The following is a 20,820-nucleotide window of genomic DNA, read 5'->3' on the forward strand; positions in this document are numbered from 1 at the left end:
TGTACCAGCAGGCCGCGCCCCTGAGGCTGATGATTGGTCATTGTGACGAAAGAGGGAGGGTGATCGAAGGAGACGGTGGTCCGAATACAGAGGGTCTCACTTGCTCTCCTCGGCACGGTCAAGAAGGCTGTGCGACTCTCGTTGTTCGTGTTGTGTGAATTTACTCGCGTGCTGGAGCAAGACGCCAGCCATTGACTGTTTGGCTGCATCGTGAGGTTTGTGCGGTTTGGGAGGAGAGGAAGAGAAGAAGAGGAGCGTGTCTCAGCAAGAACTCGACAGTCTCCTGTTGGTGAGTCCTGGCATTGAAGACTGTCCGCGTGAATTACCTCAAGTACGTGACCGCAGAAAGCAACTTGGCGCCATATTGTGCGTTTCCCGCACAGTGGCTTCGAGGCTTGATGACTGTGATGCTCTTAAAAGGTTATCTCTGGACACAAAGCTGAATACCGGCATAAAGGGAGGATTTTAAAAAAATCGTTATCCTTGTCTGTGTTTGTGATTGAGTGGAGACGTCTCAAATTTGGATTTAGTTTACTTCACTTTTCATTATCGTCCTTTGGTTTATTTTTATTGTTACTCGTTGATTTTATCTTCATTAAACCATCATTTGTTCAATTTACTTGTGTTCGTCTATTCGTTGTGGGTTCGAGAATAAACCCTTGTGCTTCCGTCCTGCGTGCGCCATAATATCCAAGGATCTCGGCTGTTTGCCTCCGAGTGAAAACCGTTCGCTATTCGTCCACGTCAGTGTTAACCGGCCTGAACATTTCAAAATTAAGATCAACATCGGCCAAAAGGTCAACATAGGCAACATTTCTAAAATTGTCAACTTTCATCTGATTGACTTGAAATTTGAACAGGATTTGCATGTTTAGTCTTTTAAATTGAAACACCAATTATGTTTGAGGTCAACATTCGCCAAAGGTCAACAACGAAGGTGGAATTCCTAAAATCCTCGACTTTCATTCACTTGACTTAAAATTTGAAGAGGATTTGCATATCAAGTTATTGAATTCAACCACCAATTATTTTTGAGGTCAACATAGGCCAAAAGGTCAAAATAGGCCAAAGGTTAACCACTTCGGTGGAATTCCTAAAATCCTCAACTCTCATTCACTTGACTTGAAATTTGAAGAGGATTTGCATATCAAGTCACAGAATTCAACCACCAATTATTTTTGAGGTCAACATAGGCCAAAAGGTCAAAATAGGCCAAAGGTTAACCACTTCGGTGGAATTCCTAAACTCCTCAACTTTCATTCACTTGACTTGAAATTTGAAGAGGATTTGCATATCAAGTCACAGAATTCAACCACCAATTATTTTTTCGGTCCAACTTGTTTTTGGGGATTTTTGCAAGTATCGTGCTCTGCTCGACGTCTTCCTTTGTTGTCTGTTTTTGGGCAGGATATCTCAAGAAGTTGTGGACGGATTCGGATGAAATTTGGTGGGCAGGTCGAGTGTGTGCCAAGGACGAATTGATGCGATTTTGATGTAGATCCGGATCCAGGTGGTGGCATGCGCTCCACCGAGTGTCCTACTCGTCGTCATTGTCATTCAGCCATTGAGTTGTGCAGTCTGTACTTGAACAAAAATGGTTTTGGTACTATTCATAAGAAATTTACGATCCAAATATTGCCGAAATCAATCGTTTGTTCTCATGAGAATTTTTTTTTTATGTGACGAGGAAGAGGCGCGAGATGAGAACGTTGTTTGCCCTCACGGACTGTGGTGATGACATGTGAACCACAAAGGTATTTTATACATTACAAGCTTATTTTGAACGGCTTTTATTGAAAGCGAAAGGTTTGGAATATCTTTTTGTCTGTACTTCGGGTGAATAAAAAAAAAAAAAATGAACGAATAAAGAATGACGAAATGAATTTAAATCCTTCATCGACGTCACGCCTCCTTCTTCCGCTCCCCGCCATGGCTTATCTGCATTCCCCTTTTGCTTATTGACCAGCTTTGCTGTTTTATTTCCCTTTGTCCCCCCCCCTCCCCCGCCCCTCATCCATTTCACTTATTATTTTTTTTAATCCAAATTTTCCTTCCTTTCATGGACCTCGCGTCTGTTACCGTCGAGCTCGGCATTGGCTCGCAGAGCCCGGTGAGTCCCAAACAATCAACGCCTGAGGCACAGGGACATATTTTTAGATGCTGAAAATAATTGTATGTAATAGTAGAAATTTTATTATTTAGTCGCTTATTTGTTGTTGAGAGTGACAGGTGGTTGGTAAAAATGAGGAACAAATATAGACACAGAGTTTGCTTATGTTTATACTGTTGGAGACCAGCCCTGATGATGAGTGTGGAAAATACACCTCCCGAATTGACTTGCTGTTTGAATGTAATGGAAATACATTTACACGAACAAGTTGCGAACCCGATGACTGTTGGAGCCCCCCCCCCCACACACACTGTTGGAGCTCCCCCCCCACACACACTGTTGGAGCTCCCCCCCACACACACATTGTTGGAGCTCCCCCCACACACACATTGTTGGAGCTCCCCCCCACACACACATTGTTTGAGCTCTCCCCCCACACACACATTGTTTGAGCTCTCCCCCCCCACACACACATTGTTCGAGCTCTCCCCCCACACACTCATTGTTGGAGCTCTCCCCCCACACACACACTGTTGGAGCTCTCCCCCCACACACACTGTTGGAGCTCTCCCCCCCCACACACACTGTTGGAGCTCTCCCCCCACACACACACTGTTGGAGCTCTCCCCCCACACACACACTGTTGGAGCTCTCCCCCCACACACACTGTTGGAGCTCTCCCCCCCCACACACACTGTTGGAGCTCTCCCCCCCACACACACTGTTGGAGCTCTCCCCCCCTCACACCCACTGTTGGAGCACTCCCCCCCCACACACACTGTTGGAGCTCTCCCCCCCCCCACACACACTGTTGGAGCTCGGCCGCCCCACACACACACTGTTGGAGCTCTCCCCACACACACACTGTTGGAGCTCTCCCCCCCACACACACTGTTGGAGCTCTCCCCCCCCCACACACACTGTTGGAGCTCTCCCCCCACACACACTGTTGGAGCTCTCCCCCCCACACACACACTGTTGGAGCTCTCCCCCCACACACACACTGTTGGAGCTCTCCCCCCACACACACACACATTGTTCGAGCTCTCCCCCCCACACACTCATTGTTGGAGCTCTCCCCCCACACACACTCATTGTTGGAGCTCTCCCCCCCCCACACACTCATTGTTGGAGCGCTGCCCCCCCACACACTCATTGTTGGAGCTCTCCCCCCCCACAAACTCATTGTTGGAGCTCTCCCCCCACACACTCATTGTTGGAGCTCTCCCCCACAAACTCATTGTTGGAGCTCTCCCCCCCCCCACACACTCATTGTTGGAGCTCTCCCCCCACACACACATTGTTCGAGCTCTCCACCCCCCACACACTCATTGTTGGAGCTCTCCCCCCCACACACACACACACACACTGTTGCTCCCCCCCACACACACTGTTGGAGCTCTCCCCCCCACACACACACAGACACTCTGTTGGAACTCTCCCCCCACACACTCATTGTTGGAGCTCTCCCCCCCCCCACACACACATTGTTCGAGCTCTCCCCCCCACACACTCATTGTTGGAGCTCTCCCCCCCACACACACACACACATTGTTCGAGCTCTCCCCCCACACACACACACTGTTGGAGCTCTCCCCCCCCCACACACACACTGTTGGAGCTCTCCCCCCACACACACACTGTTGGAGCTCTCCCCCCCCCACACACACACTGTTGGAGCTCTCCCCCCCACACACACACTGTTGGAGCTCTCCCCCCCACACACACACTGTTGGAGCTCTCCCCCCCACACACACACTATTGGAGCTCTCCCCCCCCACACACACTGTTGGAGCTCTCCCCCCCCACACACACACAGACACTCTGTTGGAACTCTCCCCCCCAGACACTCATTGTTGGAGCTCTCCCCCCCACACACACATTGTTCGAGCTCTCCCCCCCACACACTCATTGTTGGAGCTCTCCCCCCCACACACACACACATTGTTCGAGCTCTCCCCCCACACACTCATTGTTGGAGCTCTCCCCCACACACACTCATTGTTGGAGCTCTCCACCCCCCACACACTCATTGTTGGAGCTCTCCCCCCACACACTCATTGTTGGAGCTCTCCCCCCACAAACTCATTGTTGGAGCTCTCCCCCCCACACACTCATTGTTGGAGCTCTCCCCCCACACACTCATTGTTGGAGCTCTCCCCCCACAAACTCATTGTTGGAGCTCTCCCCCCACAAACTCATTGTTGGAGCTCTCCCCCCCCCACACACTCATTGTTGGAGCTCTCCCCCCCCACACACACATTGTTCGAGCTCTCCACCCCCCCACACACTCATTGTTGGAGCTCTCCCCCCACACACTCATTGTTGGAGCTCTCCCCCCACAAACTCATTGTTGGAGCTCTCCCCCCACACACTCATTGTTGGAGCTCTCCCCCCCCACACACTCATTGTTGGGGCTCTCCCCCACACACTCATTGTTGGAGCTCTCCCCCCACACACTCATTGTTGGAGCTCTCCCCCACAAACTCATTGTTGGAGCTCTCCCCCTCCCACACACTCATTGTTGGAGCTCTCCCCCCCCACACACACATTGTTGGAGCTCTCCCCCTCCCACACACACACACACACACATTGTTGGAGCTTTCCCAAACGTGGCCTGGTCCGCGTCCACAAAGTGAAAAGTGCGGTTCAGCAATCGGTTCATTTCTGTCCATCCATCCGTTCACAAACGTCAATTTAAGGTCGATGAACAACTCATTTGAATTGAATGTTATATTTTGAACATGAATGGGGAAACAAATCTCCCTGTTAACGATACTTTGGCTCTGATTTGATGTCGATCACACATGTGCGGAGAGGAGTGAGATGAATTTTTAAACGGTGAAGCCACCCACTTCAATGCAGTATTTGGGGATGTCCTTCCTTCCATTCATCTGACTATCCGTCTGTCAAAATTGAATAATCTATCTATAATTCCAGCAGTGTCTGTGTCTGTGTCCGCTGTTTCTCGACAACCTCTGGTCCGATCTAATTGAAACTTGCCAGGTATATTGCTGGGGACCTGAGGATGTGCCTTTCCAAGGTTTGATATTAATCGGACAAGTGGTTCCCAAGTTATGGCCATTTATTTACCAACCAATGACAGGACACGTTGCTGCGTGGGCGTGGCTGATGCGCCATTTAGTTACCAATCACAGGACACGTTGCTGCGTGGGCCGGTGCGCGGCCGGCCGACGATGACGGCACGTGCCGTGCCGGTTACGATGGGGATCAATCGGTGCCTTCGTTACCGTGGCGTCGGAGTGGCAATGATCAATGGCAGCGAATGTCTTGGCCAGCAAAGACAGGGAGGTAAACTCGATTTTAATTTTGATTTTAATTAACTCTGTGTGTGTATCACAGCAGTTGTTACTTCAATGCAAGTGATAATTCGTGGAATGATGTGAACATTCCGTACGGGCACGCACCACTTCCGGACAGTGATGACTTACTGTATTCTAATAATTTCTCAATTTCTTATGCGCATTTATACATAAACACAATGCCCCAATCCTGACGAGCGAAGGAACGGCTTGTGTGGTTGTTTCTGGCTCGTGGTTTAAATTTTTTTTTGTTTGTTTTATATGTACGGCTACGCATGTACGGGCATGCGAGAGCGAAGGAATGGCCTGTGTGGTTGTTGTTTCTGGCTCGTGGGTTTTTTTTTTTTTTGCACATACAGCCACGCACGTACGGGCACATACTAGTAATAATAATAATAACTAGAACTGCCACTTTATAACTGCTGGCAGTGATGACCGGGTACCCAGACGTCCACCTTTGATACAACGTGAGACTTGTATGATAGTCGCAAAGTTTCCCTTTGATAGGATAAGTGGTTTCAGAGAAAACATTCTTTAATAGTGATACAAATAAAGCCTTGCTTCGGGACAGCGCGGGGCAGACGAGTTACGAACCGGATCGCACAAAGTGTTCAATCCAATTATTATTCCCGCGCTTTTCGAATATTGTGATTGTCTCCGCCGTCCGTACGTCCGTACGTCCGTCTGTCTTACCCTGTAACTCCTCATACACCGTTTGAAATAGGAACTTGAAACTTTGGGACATAGTAGATATATGTATGCGGAAGTGCACAACACTGTCGGATTTTTGATATGACCCCTAGGGGCCGGGCCAGAGGGGGTGGGGTCATGGGGGCTGATTTTTTTAAAGTGTATTTACCATTGTACATGGTAAATTATTTTATAAAGAACTTACTTATGTGGCCCCCATGAGTGACAAACAGTCACGGGTTTTACTGTATTTATCTAATTGATTATGAATAATTATAATTAATATTATACACAGTTCATTCCTATGATTAAATTGATGCACAGTTCTATATTGCTGGACAGTGTTAAATTAATGTTTCATGAAATATTGACATGCTTGCAATGACTTCTGATTTAGTAAACATAGTAAGTGTTTGGTCATAAAGAACATCAAACAGAAAAGAATAGTCAATCCATTTTGCAAGATAAAATTTCACCTAGCGTAAATGGGACAAAGCAGTGCGCGTGGGAATATGCGATGGTGTGCCATCAACAACGTAGTTCTAGTGAATAATTGCCAAGAAAATGGTTTGGCAGCCAGTTTGGATTGAAGAAAAATTTGAAATAATTTCTCTGGAACCACTTAACCTCTCGAAGCGAAACTTTGCAACGATAATCAATCAAACGCCATTGCTGCACATATCGTACAAAATTATGACATCACAAGTCATGTGGTTTGGTGGCCATCTTGGATAGAAAAACGCACCTTATCCAATTAACATGAAGCTTGACAAGTGTGATCTGCTACCCCATTAGACGCAGAATATAAATTTATGATGTCATAGTTCACGTAGTTCGTCAGCCATATTGGACTGAAAATTACATTAAAAAAAATCTTCTCTGAAATGGCTGAGCAGATCGAGACGAAACTTTACAGGTATGACCTACTATCTATGACGAACAAAAAGGTCCCTTCTCTTTTTGACGTAGGTCGCATAAATAGATTGAATGTGGTGTGTTACTCGGTCCATAACTCATCAATCCCGCATAGTAGAGAGACGTGTGGAGGGGGCTTCGTTTTACTCGGGGGAGTTCCGGTTTACCCTGTGGATCTACGGTGACATTTCCTACACAGTTATTACTTCGTGTTCAGGTAATTTAAATGCCAAATCGATTGATACTGACGATATCCACAGGAAAATGGGCGAACTGCATCCATAATAAATAGATTGAACACTTTATGTTACTCGGTCCGTAACTCATCTATCCTGTGTTGTATCAAAACCAGATGTCTTGGTACCCGGTCATCACTGCCAGCAGTTATAAAGTGGCAGTTCTAGTTATTTATTTATTTATTTGTTCACGAGTCAGTAAGTGACCACGATATTCGTTATGGGAGTGTGTGTGTGTGTGTGTCTGTCTGTCCCGAGCATAGCTCCATGGGTTTTGATCTGATCCTGATAAAATTTTGATGGGAGGTTTATATCATGATGTAGTTGTGTTTGCCGGAGAATGGGCTTGCTGCGCCCATTATGGGCAGAGCCACGCCCAAAAAACATGCTTTTAGGGGGTAGCCGATTTCAAGTTACATCTTCTCCTAGGGGTTTGTCGAATCTGGCAGGGGTTTCGGTATTTGGTTAGCCCAATGGCACATGCATAGCCCCACGGTGCTCTTTTTTTTTTTCATTTTCGTCACAAGGTCACAAACTTCGAAAATGTCAAAAAAATCAATAAATTGGACATCGAGCACCTCGGGTTTTCAACTGTTTCGAATGAAAGTTGGTATGCAAGTAGTGCTCTTCGAGTACTACAACTTTCATCATTTACGTTTTTCCCGATTCCTGCCAGTTTGCCCGTGGCGTCCCCTCGAAGGTCAAAAAATGAAAAAGGCGAACCGTGTACATTAGTGGGGCAACTTAGCTAAATATAGCATAATAATTGTGCATTTTGTGAGGAAAGCACCAAATTTGCCACACTAGTAGCCTATCATATTATGAACAGATTTCGATATTGGGCCATCTCAAATTCAGCCGCTGATGGCTGTGGCAGCCATTTACCACTGCCATCAAAAATTTTAAGATGGCCCAATATCCAAATCTGTTCATAGTATGATAGGCTACTAGTGTGGCAAATTTGGTGCTTTCCTCACAAAATGCACAACTGTTATGCTGAGTTGCCCCACTACATTGCTCGTGAACCATCGCCGTCTCCAGACTTGTTATTATTATTTTTGTTATTACTAATCTTCCTGTTTTTCTACATCTTTAAAATAAGCAGAATCTCTGCATGGGAAACCTAAATTAGAATAATTAATTGCTTTTTAGAGATCGACAGGATACAGATTCTGTCCTGAGAAGGAACTGCACTCTCAGCTCGAGCACACGTCCATTTCTTTGGCTATTCTCGAAACACATCGTTTTGGTGTGGGGGAGCCACATTGGCAATCAACCCGTTAATGCAGCAGTATGTTCCATTAGTAATGCAGTCCATTACAGGTAAACAGCATTACAGATAGGACAGGTAAAGGTTATCTATACCCCCCCCCCCCAAACTGTAAAAACAACTTTGAAGAATTGGAATGGTTAGCATCCTGGAGCAAGAGCTTTCTGGTCTGCCATTAGTCTGTTGATCAGAATATAATCAACACAACCCGGTGAGCGTTAATATATCTGATCATTACAGGTGATACACCTGCATTTCCCATGTTACACCTGATTGCTTCAGAGGGCACTCTGAAACAAAAGACTTTTCTGTTGTCACACCTGGTTCTGCGATCCTGATTTGTTGTTTGTACAACAGGAATAACGCATTTTTACCCTCACCAGAAGAGAGAGTATTGCATTTGAGTCCCTTTGTTTGTTTGTTTGTTTGTTTGTCTCTCTCTGACCGCACAGAATGTTACACAAGATTTGTTCAAAATGTTCCAGGACAAAATGTATTCCTGCAAAACTAAAGGCCCACACAGTTAATGAAAATGGGCGCTGAGTATAATGATTGCAATGGTCCTGCCATTTTTTAAACTTCTCTGGTACTCTTCTTTTGGGGTGGCTTTCAGTTCCCGAGTCACATTTTTGATGATGTTTGGCACATCCTGAAATTTCTTTACTTTTGTGGTGCGTTGCAGTCGTTGGAACAGAAAAAAAGTAATTTGGTGCCAAATCTGGTGAATATGGTGGGTGGGGGTACCAGTGGAATGTTGTACTTGGTCAAAGATTCTTGTGTGATGGCTGTGGCATCACGCTGTGGAGAGTGCTGAATGTGCCGCCACAGTGTCATGATGCAACATCCACAAACCTGACTCACATTTTTTTAGCCCATTCTGTCGAACCACATCTCTTAGGCATTTCAGAACAGCCACATAAAAACCACCGATTCACCGTCTGACATTGTGGAATGAACTCGTGATGCACAACAACTTCACTGTCAAAAATCACCATCAACATCCTCCCATTTTAGCACACCTGGATCTTGCTTTCTTTGGTTGAGTTGATGATGGGGGGTCTTCCCCTGAGATGACCTATGCTTTGTCTCAAGGTCGTAGCCATAAACTCAAGTCTCGTCACCTGCAATAATGCTGGGCTGGAAGTTTTCATCATTCCCTGCACTATCAATGAGTTCCTGAGACACTGATACAATGTTACTTCTGTTCCAGAGTGAGAGCCTGTGGGACCATCTTTGTTGAGACCCACCTTAATCCCAAATATTGAGTCGTGATCGTTTGGCATGTGCCTTAAGAGATGCCATCTTCTTCCGCCACTTCACTAATCGTCATTCATCTGTTACCACAAATTGTGTCACAAACACGAGCGACTGATTCCTCACCGTGCGAGGTTGATGGACTGCTGTAGCAGGATCATCATCGACAGACGTTCGGCCACTTTCAAACCGAGCAAACCCTCAACTGTTTTTGAACGGCCGAGGGCTTTATCCTCAAATGCAGTTTTTAATATTTCATAGGTTTTTGTGGCTGTCTTACCGACTTTCACACAGAATGTGATGCACACACGTTGCTCCTTCAAGTCAGATATTTTACAATGGGACAGAAAAATAAATGTCTGCACAAAACAGCGTGTCACTTCAGACTGAGACAAGATGGTGGCTCCCTGCCAGAGATTTGATGTCTTCAAGTGTTGCCCACAATGCCGCTTCTTTATTATCTCGAGTATACATCATTCCCCCTTCAATATTTTGGTCCCGGAACTTTTTGATCAGGCCTCGTATATCTCTGTCCGCACGTAGAGGCCACGAATTGCATGTTGTTGTTTTTTTTGTTTTGTTTGTTTTTTCAATTGAGTGCCTCCATGTAGTATGTACAATTGGAATGCAAGCCTGGTGTTGGCTTAACGGTTAAGGTGGCTGGCTTGAGATCCTAGGATCTGGAGTTCAAGTTGCTGGCCAACCGTTGAATTAACACCAGGTGGGTTGACTCAGCCTGTCATCCTTTCAAGGTCGACAAAATGAGTACCGGCTTACTGGTAACGGGGCATTGCGTACACCACAAGCTGCAAACAAATGAATAAAACATAGGGGCAATACCCCTGGGTGCTCACCTGGTAGTGACTGGATAAGATAACCAGGGAACCACTGGTTGGCATGGATGACCCACAAAATATGTAACTGAGAAGAAAGTCAATACCGATGGATTTATTTTTATTTTTTATTTTTATTTTTTAATGCCATAAACAAACTTTGGTACATCACGAGTGATAAAGATTGTGGTCAGGTTTCATTCAAATTGTGTGTGTGTGCTTTCGCAGAAGAAAGCAAAGACATATTTTGGGGGGCAACCCCCACCTCTCCTGAGAACCCTTAAGACCACAATTTGTTTTTTTAATGTCGTGAACAAGCTTTAGTACATCACGGGTGATAAAGATTGTGGTCAAGTTTCATTGAAATTGTGTGTCGTTTCTGAGAAGAAAGCAAATACCTTTTTTGGGGGGACAACCCCCCTGTAGACCCTTTTATACCCCCAATTTTTAGCTGCGTCACGTTGCGAATGCTGGCTCTAAGACAGCTCCGCGTTGTTGTTGTTGTTGTTGTTGTTGTTCTTCTGGTGAAGATAAAACCTTAAGGACGCGGCTCTTGGACACATTTGTCCTTGTTATCCCGTCCCCCAGAGGGAGGGAGCAGGATATTGTAATCGTCCGTTTTGTTTGTATGTTTGTTACTTACGAAATCTAAAGATTTCGTAAGTATATTGATGACTTCCATCCTCTGTTTGTGTGTTTGTTTGTTGGCACGATAACTCGAGAACGGAAGAAGCTACCAATGTCAAATTACACCACATGATTCAGTAGGGTGATGGCTGGTGCTGATTAGATTTTGGTCAAAATCGGTCAAAGGTCAAGGTCACAGTGAGGTCAAACATCCCAAAAAAAGTTATAACTCTAGAACGGAAGAAGCTACCAATGTCAAATTACACCACGTGATTCAGGAGGGTGGTGGCTAGTGCTGATTGCATTTTGGTCAAAATCGGTCAAAGGTCAAGGTCACAGTGAGGTCAAACATTCGATTTTTGATGGTTTTGTACAGAATCATCGTAGAAACTTCTGGTTTGCGTCGCTACCTTCTCTCGAGACAGCTTTTATTAGACAAGGTCAGAGGTCAAGTTGACTATTTCGTAAGTACCAGTCTATGACTGGTTGTTTGTTTGTCTGCCTGTCTGTTAGCAACTTCATGGCAAAACGGCTTTAGCAAACACTATCAAATTTAATCCACAGGTGGGCAATGAACCTTGGACGACCCCATTAACTTTTGGGTCCAATTGGATCAAAGGTCAAGGTCAAGGTCACCAAAAGATCAAAATCATTTTTCGCTCATAACTTCGTCAAAAATGATCTGATTTACTTCAAACTAAGCTTATAGTGAACCTTATTCTATTTGTCACTTATAATCGTACCCATTCCTATAGTGAAAAATGCATATTTGTGAAGATCGGTAGGGTCCGAAGTTTTGGGGGTCATGGTCATCGGTCAAAATTACATATTTTCCATCATATATCAAAAAAAGTTAGGAATATGCGTGTTTACTATGGAAGACCTATATCAAGTCCTTTATTGGCTTTCATGTGACACCATGACCTTTGACCTTACGTGGCCTTGAAAGGTCAAAATCATTTTACGGTCATAACTTCGTCAAAAATGGTTTAATTGACTTCAAACTAAGACTAAAATATTCCTTATTCTATTCCTTATAATCAACATTCAGGTTAAGGATATATCAAATTTAAATTTGATCCCCAAAATAACTTTATGCCTTAAATGGGTGGGATTTGTTGTGCCTGGCATCACATGTTTTTTTTTTTTAATGGTGCAAACAATCTTTGGTACATCACGGGTGATAAAGATTGTGGTCAAATTTCATTGAAATTGTTTCTGTAGTTTCAAACAAAGCAAATACAGATTTGGGGGTTGGGGGGCAACCTCTCCCCCCCCCCCCAGTACACCCACTGAGACTGCGACTTTTTTAATGTCGTGAACAATCTTTGGTACATCGCGGGTGATAAAGATTGTGGTCAAGTTTCATCGAAATTGTTTCTGTAGTTTCAAATAAAGCAAATACAGATTTTGGGGGAGCAACCCCTCCCCCCCACCCCCAGTACACCCACTGAGACTGTGACTTTTTTAATGTTGTGAACAATCTTTGGTACATCATGGATGATAAAGATTGTGGTCAAGTTTCATCGAAATTGTGTCGTTTCTGAGAACAAAGGAAATACCTATTTTGGGGGGCAACCCCCATGGTCCTCCTTAAGGCCCGACCTTGTTTTTTCATTTATTTATTTCTTTATTTATTTTAATGCCATTAACAAACTTTGGTACATACATGGGGATTAACGCTGTGGGTAAGTTTCATCGAAATTGTATGCGTAGTTTCAGAGAAGAAGCTGCAAGTATTTGTGGACGGACGGATGTATGACGCGCCATCCCATAAGCTCCCCGAAACTAAGTTCCAGGTAAGCTAACAAAATTAGAACAAGTACGTACTATGAAAACGCACAAAACAATCCTTGGCCGTGGGTCTGCAATCTTTGATTCCTCTTTTTTGTTTGTGTAGTTCTGGAAAAATCATTGCGTTATTCGTGGGACAGTGGATTTTCCGGGTAAAACGGGACACTTAATTTTTGGAAGGCTTTGGGGAACCGATTGCAATTTTATATCGTTCAATGATGAATTTTGTTTCTCCTTTGGAAAAGCTTTTGACTGAGAGTTGAATTAAATATATTGTTACAGTTGTGGAAATTTGCAAACCACCATTCAGGTCCCGTAGGTGAGATATCTCTGTAAGTACATGTGTAGTTAGCCCAAACCCGTTGTATAGAGGGAATAAATGTGATTCATTCGGGCTGCGACACTTTGAGATAGCCGTTTTTCTGTTCTATCTTTATTTTGAACCAACCGCCATCACACAACAACCACCAACCACAACGCCGCTTCACAACAACAACAACGCCAACAGCCACGACCTTTACCTTCACAACTTGCTCCCACATCATTGCATCATGCCATTCCCAAACGCACCATGACCATCAAACCACCACGATAAACCCTCCACCACCCTCACCTCCCTCCTTCTACCGCCATTCCTGCAACATCTGTGAGCACCGAGCGTCGGGCTGTCCTGGGCTCGTACAAGATACGCGCCGAGCCGCGAGTGCAAAATGCGGACTTTCCGAGGAGAATTCGGATCAGGAATGCTGCACGCCCACTTTTGATCCGTCCAATCAGCAAGTGCAGGGCGGTTTGGCCCCGCCTCCAGGCGTGTCTGTGTGGAATCGAGATATGCAAATTCTAGGATCAGGGGAGATTAACGCCCCTTTTCCTCCGTCCAATGGGCGAGCTTGGCTCCGCCCCCGAGCTCATCCTGATCCGGAAATTTGCATATGGGTTCTCCTGCCGGCCTATAAAACGCCGAGCAGAAAAGCAGAGTGGAGTGGCAGAAAAGCGAAGAGAGTTTTGGGGCAGAGAGAAAGAAGAGTTGTTGCGCAAGAGTTGTTGTTGCGAGGCAGTCAAGTCGGGTTGGAGCGCGGAGTGGAGTCGGGAGGCGAGGGCGTCCAGGTGGCTTTCTGCAGTCGGTTGAGGAGAATTGGGGGAAGAGTCTGAGGAGCTTGGGTCCGAGGCAAGGAAGACGGCGGTCGGCGACGAGGTCGCAGTGGAATCGCTTGTCGCAGGACCCAAGCAAGCCAGCTATACTCGTTCCCTAGAGCATCAACAATTCCCCCTTTCCCCCGCACTGAGATAGTGCGAAAAGGGGGCCCCGTTCCCACCCCACTCCAAGCGGTGCCAATGAAACCCGCGAAGGAGCACGAAGTCGGGGCACCGCCGCGCTGCCACATTTGCGGCTCATCACGAAGACGCGGGTAGGACCCCCCCCCCGGTCTCACGGGCCTGGCCGCTCCTCCAGGTCCCGCGCACACATTGGCCTACGGGCCCGTCTGCCCCCTTGCCTATGAGGGTGGCTTTCTTTTCCTTTGCTTTTGAGTAAATGTGTGTCGGCGCCGTCTGTGAAGTAAAACTGTTTAAGTGTTGCCGTGTGTCGGTCTTAGTCGGTAGTATCTCTGCGTCATTGTTTCTTTTGTTGCATTTGATATATGTGCATTCTGTATGGCTGTATATGTGTGCTCCCCGTGTGCCGTGGAATAAATGTGCATTATGTTGAACTGTTTTCCCGTTTCGCTTCGTCTTTTCTTTAATTGAATCTCCATCTTGCTTCACGTAAAGGGTTCGTTTGTAATGGGCTTAAAACGCCCGATAATTAATCGGAACCATCCAGGCCGACGATAACAGCGCTCGGTTATCCCGAAAGCACGGAACGGATCACTTAAGCGGCCCGTGTCCGGAGTCGACCTGCGGCGAGGTGCGATCGCCCGGTCTACCATCCGCGTGGGTACTTAGGTTGGTCGAGTTTGGCGAACAACCCTATCCCACGCGGGTGGCCGATTGGCACGATCGTGGTGAGGCCGAAAGGCCCACCCGTGACTAGCTCCCGGCGTTAGTCTGAGAGGGTCACGACAGAATTGTCCGTCCGGTGGGCGACGTGCCGTGATTCGAGTCACGTAGCCGTTCGCACGCCGGCGGGCGTGAATTCGCAACAATATACTGACCGATGGTTTTGCGGAGAGGTTTCAAGACTTGCACTGTTGTTTTTAACTTGTATGTTAGCTTACCAGGTGGCAGTAAGAATTTATGATTTTGATCGGAATGTGAAAAGTAATCGTCTCACTGCATGTGTACATGGCTTTACCTCCAGATTTAAGTAAGTACCCAAGCAGAATAAGGAAAATGATTGTGTGCGCATCTTTTCTTGGAGCAATGACTGACTTTATAACGATCCAACTACATACTTGAAGTTGTACCTTCAATGCAATGGAAATCGTTGTACTTGTGTGGATACATGAAGCTTTCTCTCCCTTTGTAGTGCTCTGCCCAAAAGCAGGTTCAGCCTTGTAAAAACAACCCCACTGCAAGGATTATGGCTCTTTTGGTTTGCCTTTGCCCTCCCAGTATATGCCTGGTGTTGGCTTGATTGTTAGGGTGGTAGGCTTTGGATCCTAGCATCCTGAGTTTGAATCCCGCTTGGCTGTTGAATTAATACCAGGTTGGGTTAACTCGACCTGTCATCCTTCCTAGGTCGGCAAAATGAGTGCCAGCATGCTGGTATACTGTGTCGGAGTGGCGATCCGTCCAGGATGTGTCCAATAGCCAAGGAGACTGCTTAAGCAGCAGCAACGCTCTGCACAGAGTATGGTCCCAATCTTCTTTGCCCTCACAGCAGTACTCCAGGCAGGAATTTGGAAGTTTTTTTTTAGGGTGATGGTGATGATCATCACAGTGGGAATTTTTTTTTTAATGTCCTCCAACTAATGCTGGCAGATTGAACACACAGCTTAATGTCCATCCACAGGACAGCACACCACGTCTGCGAAGCACCAATCCGATATTTTATGGTTAGATTGAGATGCGGCTCGACAGCTCGAAGGTAAGTGCGTTATATTCACACAATCCCATCAGACGAGTCCATGAAGCTATAATATAACAGTGTGACTTGAAAAATTTTGGTGTTATTAATACTGTCAGCAATCGTCATGGGGTTCAGGGACACTGTAACTCTGTTGCAAGAATAATGAAGAAATTATATCTACTAGCAGAGTACCCGCCCTACAGACGATCTTGTTCCAAGCGTGCAACACGTTCTTCTGACGCGTCCCGTTATTTGGGCGGTGTATAGGTAACTGACAGCTCGGTATAGGCAAAAAAAAGAAAAAAAACAACCCCGGTTACGTGCATGAAGCAAAAACATACCTACTGCTTATCTATCTATAATTCCAGCAGTGTGTGCGTCTGTGTGTGTCTGTGACCGCTGTTTCTCGACAACCACTGGTCCGATCTAATTGAAACTTGCCAAGTATATTGCTGGGGACCTGAGTATGTGCCTTTTCCAGATTTGATATTAATCGGACAAGTGGTTCCCAAGTTATCGCCATTTATTTACCAAACCAATGACAGGACACGTTGCTGCGTAGGCGTGGCCGTTGGGGAAGAGAACCTCATCCGTGTTCCCCATTACAGGTTACAACGTACGGACTTCCGGATAGTGATGACTTACTGTATTCTAATAATTTCTCTTTCTTATGCGCATTTATAGATAAACACAATGCCTCAATCCAGTCGTTGTTTACTAGAGCGAAGGAACGGCCTATGTGGTTGTTTGAAAGTTGTTTTTTTTGCACGTACAGCCACGCACGTATGGCCACGTGAGAGTGAAGGAACGGCCTGTGTGGTTGTTGCTTCTGGCAAGCGGTTTGAAAGTTTTTTTTTTGTTTGTTTTTTTGCACGTACGGGCATGTACTAGTAATTCAAAACACCTCACTGTAATGGAATATGTGTGGACAGGAATACTGTACTGTAAATAGTGGAGACTTGTAATACTTGTAATACAAACACTCAAACACCGCCGGTCTGTGAATTATAGTAAGGATTTGGGATGTCTTGGTTTCTGTTTGGACTCCTGTGAACTGAGAAGCTGCCTGTGTGACTTTTCTTTCAGGGTGCAGTTTGTGGCCGGGAGGAGGTAGGGGCCCCGTACCATGGCAAGGACGCCATTGGAAGAGTGCAGGTTGGAGTTCCTGCTCCGGGAGACCCTTTCTAGGGAATCCCGGAATTGGAAGTCCATCCGATACCCTCCCAGTCAGGTGAGAGTTTCATCTGTTTTGCTTACAAATGAGTTTGTTTGATATTTTAGAATAAAAGATTTAATTTCAACCAGTTCCCTGAGTCACAAAATCGAAATGACCACAAGAGATGATTGTCATTGATATTTCTCTTGTGAATAACAGAGTATTTTGGCTTGAATATTTTCTGGATATGTGCAAACATATTGTACACTTTAAAGTTTATGTTAAACATTAAAACATCATCATGGCCTCTTATAATTAATTTAAATGGACACAATCCCCTAAAAATAATATTTTGAAGGTTTTTGTTCGAGTCCATTAATTATTATTTTTTTAGTTAATACATACTATGTATATTTATAGAACTTTTTTCGTTCAGAAATGAATTGCACGTTTGACCATTGATTCTCAGTGTACGTTTAACATCACGAGAATTTATTAAATCAAACGGTTATGAACCAGAATCAGTGGCATTGTGGTTAAGGTGTCCATTCTGAGTCTAGGTGGTCAGCAGTTTGATTATGATGCTGTCCAAATCATATCAGAGACTTTAAAAAATGGTACGTTCTGCTTCCTCGTTTAATGTAAACAGCATTTGGAGGATAGGCACGTATAAACCCCATAGTTGCCATTTCATCCCATGGTGGTTGAGGCTAGGGGAGGATGGATGGGTGGAGATTTCTCCTTAATTACTCTGTTGACTGCTGAGAGAAAAGTGACATCTCAAGATTACATTGCTGCCACCCAAAGTGCTCCAGGAAGTTTTGTTTGTTTGTTTTCCACTGTTTACTGTTTCAAAAAAATTGTGTGCGTGTGCGTGCGCGTGCGCGCTCTTCCACGAGCCTTAAACCCTGTTTAAAAAAATATTGTTGCAGGTCTGGTCGGTTCAGGTTAATCCATCGACCCAATTGTGGTGGACGGGCGGTTAAATTTTCTTTGGAGGCGGAAACGTGATCCTCAGAGATTAGGGTGAGCGTGGGAGGGGCATTAGCGGCGTGTGCGGAGCGACGGAAGCACAGATGGATGCACAGCACAAGGGGTTTAGACTCGAACCCCACGACAAATACACGGACACCAGCAATTTAAAATACTAGTACGGGCCCGTAGGTGCGTGCCCGTTGGTGAGTGCCAGTATGTACAGTCCTCTCTCTCGCCCCTCTCTTTCGCCCCTCTCTTTCGCCCCTCTCTTTCGCCCCTCTCTTTCGCCCCTCTCTTTCGCCCCTCTCTTTCGCCCCTCTCTTTCGCCCCTCTCTTTCGCTCCTCTCTTTCGCCCCTCTCTTTCGCCCCTCTCTTTCGCCCCTCTCTTTCGCCTCTCTTTTTCTCTTTCGCCCCTCTCTTTCGCCCCTCTCTTTCGCCCCTCTCTTTCGCCCCTCTCTTTCGCCCCTCTCTTTCGCCCCTCTCTTTCGCCCCTCTCTTTCGCCCCTCTCTTTCGCCCCTCTCTTTCGCCCCTCTCTTTCGCCCCTCTCTTTCGCCCCTCTCTTTCGCCCCTCTCTTTCGCCCCTCTCGTTCGCCCCTCTCTTTCGCCCCTCTCTTTCGCCCCTCTCTTTCGCCCCTCTCTTTCGCCCCTCTCTTTCGCCCCTCTCTTTCGCCCCTCTCCTTCGCCCCTCTCCTTCGCCCCTCTCCTTCGCCCCTCTCCTTCGCCCCTCTCCTTCGCCCCCCTCCTTCGGCCCTCTCCTTCGCCCCTGTCTTCCGGCCCTCTTTGGCCCCTCGTTCGCCCCTCTTTAGCCCCTCTTTCGCCCCTCTTTCGCCCCTCTTTCGCCCCTCTTTCGCCCCCTCTTTCGCCCCCTCTTTCGCCCCCTCTTTCGCCCCCTCTTTCGCCCCCTCTTTCGCCCCCCTCTTTCGCCCCCTCTCTCTCTCTCGCCCCCTCTCTCGCCCCCTCTCTCGCCCCCCTCTCTCGCCCCCACTCTCTCTCTCGCCCCCTCTCTCTCGCTCTCTCTCTCTCGCCCCCACTCTCTCGCCCCACTCTCTCGCCCCCCACTCTCTCGCCCCCACTCTCTCGCCCCCCACTCTCTCGCCCCCACTCTCTCGCCCCACTCTCTCGCCCCCACTCTCTCGCCCCCCACTCTCTCGCCCCCACTCTCTCGCCCCCACTCTCTCGCCCCCCACTCTCTCGCCCCACTCTCTCGCCCCCACTCTCTCGCCCCACTCTCTCGCCCCCACTCTCTCGCCCCCACTCTCTCGCCCCCACTCTCTCGCCCCCACTCTCTCGCCCCCACTCTCTCGCCCCCACTCTCTCGCCCCCACTCTCTCGCCCCCACTCTCTCGCCCCCACTCTCTCGCCCCCACTCTCTCGCCCCCCACTCTCTCGCCCCCACTCTCTCGCCCCCCACTCTCTCGCCCCCCACTCTCTCGCCCCCACTCTCTCGCCCCCCACTCTCTCGCCCCCACTCTCTCGCCCCCACTCTCTCGCCCCCCACTCTCTCGCCCCCCACTCTCTCGCCCCCCACTTGCCACAGGCAAGGTGTTTGAGATAGAGAAAAATGGTTTCAAGACTTTAGGTGGGGAATGACCTCAAGATTATGCATAAAAAATAGTCATCCTAGCTCTCAAAGTTTGGGCGGTCGTATGATTTTTATGTCAAAATTCGCAATTTTCTAAGTTCATGACCTTGGGACGAAAATGAAAAATTGAGCTCCGTGGGGCTATGCAGGTGCCATTGGGCTAACCGAATACCGAAACCCCTGCCAGATTCGACAAACCCCCTCGGAGAAGATGCAACTTGAAATCGGCTACCCCCTAAAAACACATGCTTTTTGGGCGTGGCTCCACCCATAATGGGCGCAGCACGCCCTTTTTCAGGAAAACACAACTAGATCATGATATAAACCTCCCACCCAAATTTTATCAGGATCGGATCAAAACCCATGGAGCTATGCTCGGGACAGACAGACAGACACACCCATAACGAATATAGTGGTCACTTACTGACTCGTGAACCAATATTTACAAGGGATAATAATTCAGAATGTAATAAAGTGAGGTAAATGAAAGCCGAAAGTCGAGGCGCCTCTACAGACAAGGAGAAAACTAAATAAAAGCAAATCCTCCCTTTATTCTGACACTTAGCTTGTTCCAGAGATGGTCTTTATTGAACTTTGGGACTGAGGCGCTTTGTCCCGCGTGGGAAGACGCGCCCCAAAAATGGCGCTGATCCGCTCTCTTGGCGGGAATTCATGTAAGGTATTTAATGCCAAGCTCAGAAACCGCCATGTGGCTTCCTCGTCGATCGTGCTTGCTGACGCCGCTCTCTGCAAAATGGCGCCGCTCCCATTGGCGACATACGAACTGATGTGTTGTGTTTGTGTAGAATTTCAAGTAGTCATGTCATGAATGAAGAACGTGTATTACTTTTTCCACCTGCATGTTCATCAAGATGAGTTATGTGTGCAGAGTGCGGCAGTGTGTCCAGTGTTGCGGGATCAAGCCATCGGCTGGCTATCCAGCCTAGCTGATGAGTTCTCCTTGTGCGCCGAGACCCTGGCACAGGCTATCCACGCTATGGATCGGTTTCTGTCGCTTGTCAAGGTATTTGTTTCCAGATCTAT

At 47.0% G+C, this 20,820-nt stretch overlaps 1 protein-coding gene across 4 annotated transcripts in view; it reads left to right on the forward strand.

The window, feature by feature from the left end:
- The first annotated feature begins 1,909 nt into the window (after window positions 1-1,909).
- Window positions 1,910-20,820, forward strand: part of LOC147024561 (cyclin-I-like) — a 54,486-nt gene continuing 35,575 nt past the window's right edge. For 2 of the 4 annotated variants that reach the window (XM_085884604.1, XM_085884607.1), the window contains exons 1-3: window positions 1,912-2,110; window positions 17,149-17,293; window positions 20,666-20,800. In XM_085884604.1, the coding sequence (XP_085740730.1) occupies window positions 17,189-17,293; window positions 20,666-20,800 (240 nt within the window). In that variant the 5' untranslated portion in view covers window positions 1,912-2,110; window positions 17,149-17,188. Of the gene's footprint in view, window positions 2,111-17,148; window positions 17,294-20,665; window positions 20,801-20,820 lie in introns of all 4 variants that reach the window. The other 2 variants (XM_085884606.1, XM_085884605.1) reach the window with 2 other exon arrangements.

The sequence above is a fragment of the Eptatretus burgeri genome, chromosome 6 (assembly GCF_056783735.1).
Source record: "Eptatretus burgeri isolate ZD-2024b chromosome 6, Ebu_testis_v1, whole genome shotgun sequence".
NCBI lineage: Eukaryota > Metazoa > Chordata > Myxini > Myxiniformes > Myxinidae > Eptatretus > Eptatretus burgeri.